The sequence below is a fragment of the Octopus bimaculoides genome, chromosome 1 (genome assembly GCF_001194135.2).
Source record: "Octopus bimaculoides isolate UCB-OBI-ISO-001 chromosome 1, ASM119413v2, whole genome shotgun sequence".
NCBI classification, from domain to species: Eukaryota; Metazoa; Mollusca; class Cephalopoda; order Octopoda; family Octopodidae; genus Octopus; species Octopus bimaculoides.
In genome coordinates this window covers 100,594,949-100,600,796 of record NC_068981.1, presented here as the reverse complement: position 1 = coordinate 100,600,796, position 5,848 = coordinate 100,594,949, and the positions used below count along the sequence as shown (strand labels likewise).

At 33.8% G+C, this 5,848-nt stretch overlaps 1 protein-coding gene across 1 annotated transcript in view; it reads right to left on the bottom strand.

Moving 5' to 3' along the window:
* The window catches only part of LOC106875347 (uncharacterized), a 72,640-nt gene that overhangs the window by 52,981 nt on the left and 13,811 nt on the right, over positions 1-5,848 (bottom strand). Inside the window, 1 exon segment of the mRNA XM_052967243.1 lies at positions 3,020-3,201. Coding sequence (XP_052823203.1) covers positions 3,020-3,102 — 83 coding nt within the window. The 5' untranslated portion in view covers positions 3,103-3,201.

Genomic DNA, 5,848 nt, shown 5'->3' with positions numbered 1-5,848 from the left:
TATACATATATGTATATATATATATGTATATATATATATATATGTATATATATATATATCAATCAAAATAAGCAACAGGATATCCAGAGGTGATGCAGTATGACCGTTTCAAGTGACTCTATTTAATTGAACAATGTAATCATTACATCAATTTAAATGCAGAGCTATCCTCAGCTGCATAAATAAATAGAATTGATTTAACCAGTGGGACACATTTGTATAATTTTACTTAAATCCTTTAAGAGGGTAAGAAGACAGACAAAATTAGTATGTTTTATAGCCTCAATATTCCTCTAGTAAATACCAGGTATCAGTCTTTATAGATACCACCTAATAAATAAATAATTTAGTTTAAATGTTTGAATTATTAATGAAATTCTATATAATAATCTCTTTTCTATTGATGATAATAAGGTATATACACTTCATCATGGTTTTTAGTTATTAAACTATTTCTTTCTTTCTGTGGTGTTCTACCCTACTGACCCATATTTATAATAGCCTTTATGTAAGTAAACCTAATTTTTGTATCTCTAGAAATTTATATCAGCTTATATATAACAGCACATGTAACTTCACAACTTATAATATACCTCTTAGATTATATTTATTATATAGTTAGCATGTTCTATCGCCCCAGTATTCCTTTATTAAATGCCAGTGATCAATCTTCACAGATACCACCTAATAAGTAAATATTTAAGTATATGAAAAAATATTAAACTAATTCTATGTAATTTTTTTCTCTCTCTCTATTTTTGTAAATTACTCAAAATTATTCAAAAATGTATCTTTTTGGTTATAATATTTTCTTAATATTTTTTCTTGATAACCCTAAATTTTATCTTTATATAATATAACGATATTGTTTAAATCATTCAACTATAGTCCCCCCATGATAAAAAATTTCCCCTGTATTATCATCATTGGTTTTATTAGAGTCTTGCCCCTTTAAGTGATAATTAACATCTTGATTTAAGATCTTCCTTTACCAAACCTCATTATAGCTAGTTACATTATACTACTTCAAAATAAACTTTGACAAGTTTTATGACTATATCCACTATGATTCTGTCAACTTCCTCATGCCCTTTCCTATAGTCTTAGATTTTGATATAATATAAAGATTTGATAAACAAGACTATAAATCAAAACCACCCAAAAATCAGTGACAAGCTAGAACCCAAACAAGTTTCTTTTTTGTCTTGATGTCTTAGTAGCTTCTAAGCTGAAGTGAAAACAGCATGGACTTTGTCTGTTTTCTTACTCTCTTGGAGGATTTAAGTAAAATTATACAACTGTGTCCGACTGATTAAATTAATTCTATTTATTTATTTATGCAGCTGAGGATAGCTCTGCATTTAAACTGATGTAATGATTGCATTGTTCAATTAAATGGAGCCACTTGAAACGGTCGTACTGCATCACCTCTGGATATCCTGTTGCTTATTTTGATTTTATTTGCCTTATTTTGAAATTGTACAGATAATACCGCACTAATTTTTGGTGCCTCAATTTTGGTACCTATTTCATCTGAATCTCAATTTTTCGCTTTATATATATATATATATATATATATATATATATATTCATCATATTCAAATTGCACCTTTATACATGGACATCTTTTTTTTTGATTAGCTTGATGATACAAGAGAATCTCTATGACAGTCATGGGCAAACTGCAGCCCAATAAGGGATACAGTGGATAATGTAGTCCTTGCTGTATAAAAAAGATGGGATAGTCATAGCTAGAACACCTTTGATCATAGATCTGCTCATTCAAAGCTAACTAGTGGCTATACAACCGGTTTCAAATTCAGCACAGTTTAATTTAAACACTCTCTCTCACTATTGAACTTAGATTTTTCTCTTAGCCATAGATTTTATAAACCCCCATTTTATAAACCTGTTTTATCACTTGTTGCATATGTACTATGCTATACTACCATTAGTTTTGTTCAAATCCCAATCCTATTGCAGGTTTCAGCTCTTTTAACCTTATTGCTTTTAAACCAAAATGAACCTCAGTATACAGGACTGATTCAGTGCTATTACCCATTTTAACCTGTGAGGTATTTGGGTCAGAAATTTGAAGCTCACTTGACCAATAAGTGAGCAGTTGCTTGACTGGCTATCCAAAGCTTCAGCCATGGACAGTAAAATGATTTATATCACTGAACTGAAAGGACTTTACACTTATTTTCTTTAATTATATCAAGACCTTAGTCTCTGTATAACTGTGTACTAACTGTAGTGATTGACCATATGAGATTGTATTGCAATAATCTCATAATGATGAGGGTGTTCTCAATAGTCATATAAAAGTGGTCCTATTTGTCTGTTAATTTTACTTATGGAACATGGGATCAACAGTTGCTGCCCAGTGGTCTAGTAATAACCTAAGTAGCAATGTCATTTTACAAATAAAGAAAATAAGATTCAAAAATTATTTTCTTGAAGTAAGATTTAATTATGAAAAATTAATCTGAAGATTCTCAACAGAATTAAGGTTAGCCCATTATTAATGAAGCATTAATGGAAAATTGATTTATGAAGCTTTTAAACAGACTTAGGACAGTTCATTATAAAATAACTGAACACATACTTCTATTTCAAGCTGATAAGAATTGTGTGGTAAGAAGTTTGCTTCCTAACCACATGGTTCCAGGTTCAGTCCCACTACATGACACCTTGGGCGAATGTCTTCTACTAAGCCTCAAGCTGACCAAAGCCTTGTAAGTGGATTTGGTAAATGGAAACTGAAAGAAGCCTGTTATATACATGTGTGAGTGTATGTGCCTGTGTTTGTCCCCCCAGCACTGCTTGACAACCAGTGTTGGCGTGTTTACATCCCAGTAACTTAACAGTTTGCCAAAACAGACTGATAGAATAAGTAACAGGCTTAAAAAAGAACAAGTACAGAGGTCAATTCATTCAACTAAAAATTCTTCAAGGTGGTGCCCCAACATGGCCACAGTCTAATAACTGAAACAAGTAAAAGATAAAAGATACTAACCAGTCTCCAGAAAATGAGTAGTCTTCACGGACAGTCCCCCACTGGCGTTCAGAGAGGTAGGGCCCAAAGAATTCGTCACCCATTGAAAATTCTTTGATTTACAGAGTAATGGGTATAATAAATGCTGAAGTCCCAGTTATTGTTTTCTAATATATAATTTTAGCGTTTGAAAGTTGATTCTTCTTGAAGGTTTAAGATATTTCAGCCAAAAATAAAAGAAAAATAATTTTTTAGTATATGCAAAAATAAATAAATAAATAAAAGGCACAGAAGTTTTAAAAACAACAAACTTTTTAAAGTGCAACACTGAGTGTAACATGATAGAAGAAAGTATAATTATTATATATTTTATTCATCCCCACAGGATGAAAGATAAAGCCAACCCTGATGGGATTTGAACTTATAACTCAAAAAACAAAATTAAATATGCCAATGCATCTGATCAAGTCCTCTGCTGTGTCCATGACTGCCAAAGCCCAAACTATAATTAATATTATATATGTGGAAGGTGGCAAGCTGGCAGAAACGTTAGCATGCTGGGAAAAATGCTCAGTGGTATTTTGTCTGTCTTTATGTTCTGAGTTCAAATTCTGCTGAGGTCACTTTGCCTTTCATCCTTTCAGAGTCAATAAATTAAGTACCAGTTGCATGAGTGTGTAACAATTTGATAATTGCATAACCATATGCCTTATGCTGCCACAGATATGTTATGAAAAGACACATCTATTATACAAGAAGTAGGTCAGAGCTTCATTTAAGGTAGAATAGATGTGAAAGACATTGACTTTCTTTTGTTGTGACTTTAAGTCCCTCAGCTTTAATAAATTGCTTTTCTCGTACAACTATTTTTTTCAGGGGAACCAATAAAGAAAGAACTTGACCTGTTAGAACTAGCAAACAAATCTCCATCAAATTATTCCCTATTGTCATGAAAAGAGTCAAGGAAATTCATACTAGAAAGTCAAGCCAAGTACTTTTGTTAACTGGCAGAAATATCATATGTAGAACAACTCATAATTAGCCTTATATCTCTTTGTAAGTTTGCCAGCATCGAAAATTATCCCCTTCATGAAGATATATTGGTTAACTCTTGGTAATTCAAGAGATGGTTTTCTAGGTCAGAGATTATTGATGTGTGTGCAAGTGAGTAAGTCCTATCCTAATGGTATGGATCTTCTGACAGTGAGAATAGATAAGTACAGAAGGCTGAATGGGTTTTGGTAGTGAGTTTTGATTTTATTTGTCTCCCTCTTGCCCCAACAATCTTTTTGATGAGATCATACATAGCAGTCTACTCTTTGATGAATGAAGAAACTTTAGGCTGCCCCATCATGAACCAGAACTTTTCAGTTGTTCATGTTCATGCTACAGCTTTTGAATGTTGCATTCAAGATGTTGTTCAGCTGTTTTTGCCTTGTTCATTTATATTCCCTCAGCTAGCTACAAATTTTCTAGCGGAAGCAGTTGTTCTCCCTTTGAAGAATGTGTCCTGCCTACTGAAAGCAGTTCTTAATGCTAGCTGCTTCAGTACTGGTAGTATTTCCTCTTTGAAAGATGTTAATATTGGTTCAAAAGCTTTCCTAGATGATCATGAGAATGCTATGAAGATAGTGCTTGTGAAAGTCCCTCAATAAAGTCAGATGTCAATGGTAGATGGGGATAACAACTATTTTACACAGGAAGACTTTGAGAATACAAGGACTTCATAGCAATCTGAATGTCTTGGTTGTGAAAAGTCCATGTCCAAAGGTGCCTAAAAGCAGTTCTTGCATATTTCAAATGATGTTGGGGTTTTCAATCATTGTTAACAATGACCAAGGGATGACTCTCCATGTCACCAAAGTTGCTGAAGTTCTGAAGATGGCTGTGATAAATATAGTGAAACAAAAACACTGGGATAATGCAACAACTCTGTTTGACTCTATGACAGACCAGAACAGCAGCAACCATGTTGCTATGAAGAAGTCTTAGGATCATGATGAACTTAGCAGAATATCAAAAAATATCAAGGATCTTCTGAAGAAAATCATAGGAGACACTGCTGAAGGGCATGAAGAGGTTTTTAAAGATTATGTAGAGGATTTGATTCTGTTCTTAACACTTCTCTTAGATCTGACAGGTTTTAAAGATTATATCCATATCTTCTCTTGATAGGTAAAAGCTAATTGAGTCTTATTAGAAACTTCTCTGTTAGTAGTTTAAGCCAATGATTAGGGATGCTGCCTACAATATTTCCAGTGACTAATAGCACAGAGATTTCTCTATAGTCGCCACTATCTGCCCTATGTGCTTTCTTTTTGTAGATAGTGAAAACACAATCATCTCTCAGGTTAAAAAAAAAGACTATACAAAAGAAAAAAAATTAGATTCAAAGGGTTTATAGAGAGATTCAAATTATTAACATGTAATGTAGCTTTATATCAGATTAAAAAGTTTTATGCAGTATATGCTTGATGTAATAAAATACTATATATCATCATCATCATCGTTTAACGTCCGCTTTCCATGCTAGCATGGGTTGGACGATTTGAATGAGGACTGGTGAACCAGATGGTTACACCAGGCTCCAATCTGATTTGGCAGAGTTTCTACAGCTGGATGCCCTTCCTAACGCCAACCACTCCGAGAGTGTAGTGGATACTTTTACGTGCCACCGGCATGAAGGCCAGTCAGGCGGTACTGGCAACGGCCACGCTCAAAATGGTGTCTTTTACATGCCACCTGCACGGGAGCCAGTCCAGCGGCACTGGCAACGATCTCGCTCGAATGTCCTTACACGTGCCAGGGCACCGGTGCCATCACGATTTTGCTTTCGCTTGCTTCAATAGG